Source organism: Neopelma chrysocephalum, unplaced genomic scaffold (genome assembly GCF_003984885.1).
Source record: "Neopelma chrysocephalum unplaced genomic scaffold, ASM398488v2 Primary Assembly neopelma1_61321, whole genome shotgun sequence".
Classification (NCBI taxonomy): domain Eukaryota; kingdom Metazoa; phylum Chordata; class Aves; order Passeriformes; family Pipridae; genus Neopelma; species Neopelma chrysocephalum.
Genome location: NW_020905244.1, coordinates 1 through 1,170, shown reverse-complemented (window position 1 = coordinate 1,170; position 1,170 = coordinate 1). Strand labels below are relative to the sequence as shown.

The following is a 1,170-nucleotide window of genomic DNA, read 5'->3' as shown; positions in this document are numbered from 1 at the left end:
GCAGCATACCAGCCCGGGAAGGGGGCAGTATCCCAGTATCCCAGCCCAGGAAGGAAGCAGTATCCCAGTATCCCAGCCAGGGAGGGGGTCAGCAGACCAGTGTCCCAGTCAGGAATGGGATCAGCCCCACAACAGCCCCACGTCCCCAGGGGGGGTCCCCAACCTCCATGCCCCCTCCATCCCCTCTCGTCCCCTCCATTCCCTCTCCAAGAACGACCCCGTTGGATCTCAGCCCGGAGGGGTGTCCCAAGGGGTCCCCTGGCCAGGGGGGCCCCGGGGGGTCGCAGCCCCACTCACGTGGGGTGCTGGAGCGGCACCTCGAGGACCAGCTCCGGGGGGGAGCGGGAAGAGCTCGGGGGACTCCTCGGGGCCCTGCAGCAGCAGCGGCAGCACGTCGAAGCGGCCTCCCCCGGGGGTCCAGCCGTGCTGGATGCAGAGCTGGGAGGGGGGGACAGTGTCAGGGGGGGTCACCAGGCAGGGGAGTCTGGGGACACAGGAACTGGGGGGCAAGATGGAGCACGAGATGAGGAAGGATGGAGGGGGCGTGAGGAGATGGGGGTGGAGGGGGGATGGAGTGAGGATGAAGGGATGGAGAGGGTTTGGAGGAGGTGTGGAGGGGGGGACAGAGAGGCGAAGGAGGAGGAGATGAAGGGGGGGATAGAGGGGGGATGAGGGTGGTCTGGGGGCCCAGGGGTGCCCCACCTCGGTGATGTCCACGTTGGCGGGGTCGCCCCTGACGGAGCCGTCGGGCTGCCGGTACCCGGCGTAGCGGATCAGCTGCGGGTTCCAGATGCGGAAATCACCCCGTCCCGGTGCCCGCGGCGGGAAGATGGTGATGGCAGACCTGGGGGGATCGGGGGGGGCCGTCACAGACCCCCTCCGGCAACGGGGGTCGGGGGGGCCGGGAGGGCACTCACCGGATGTTTCCGCGGTTGGTGGCGAACTGGATGTGGGAGCAGAGGAGGCTGAACATCTCCCCTACCCCTGCACAGTCCCGGGCATCAAACACCTGCGGGGGGACAGGGTGGTGTGTGCTCGGTGTCCCCACGGGTCGTGGTGGGCGTGGTCCCAGGGGTGGGGTCGCACCTGGAGCTTGTTCCACTGGATGCGGCCGACGCAGCGCGCCGCGTTCCGCCAGGCCTGCTTGGCTCCGAAGGCCAGCTCGGGCTC

General features: G+C 69.2%; 1 protein-coding gene across 1 annotated transcript; it reads right to left on the bottom strand.

Moving 5' to 3' along the window:
- Positions 1-297: 297 nt before the first annotated feature.
- Positions 298-1,167, bottom strand: LOC113979201 (nitric oxide synthase, endothelial-like; the record flags this gene model as incomplete). The annotated part of the gene is made up of 4 exons (XM_027706663.1): positions 298-438; positions 703-844; positions 918-1,009; positions 1,087-1,167. Coding segments are annotated over 4 exons (456 nt in total), but the record flags the coding sequence as incomplete, so codon positions are not given.
- Positions 1,168-1,170: the final 3 nt, after the last annotated feature.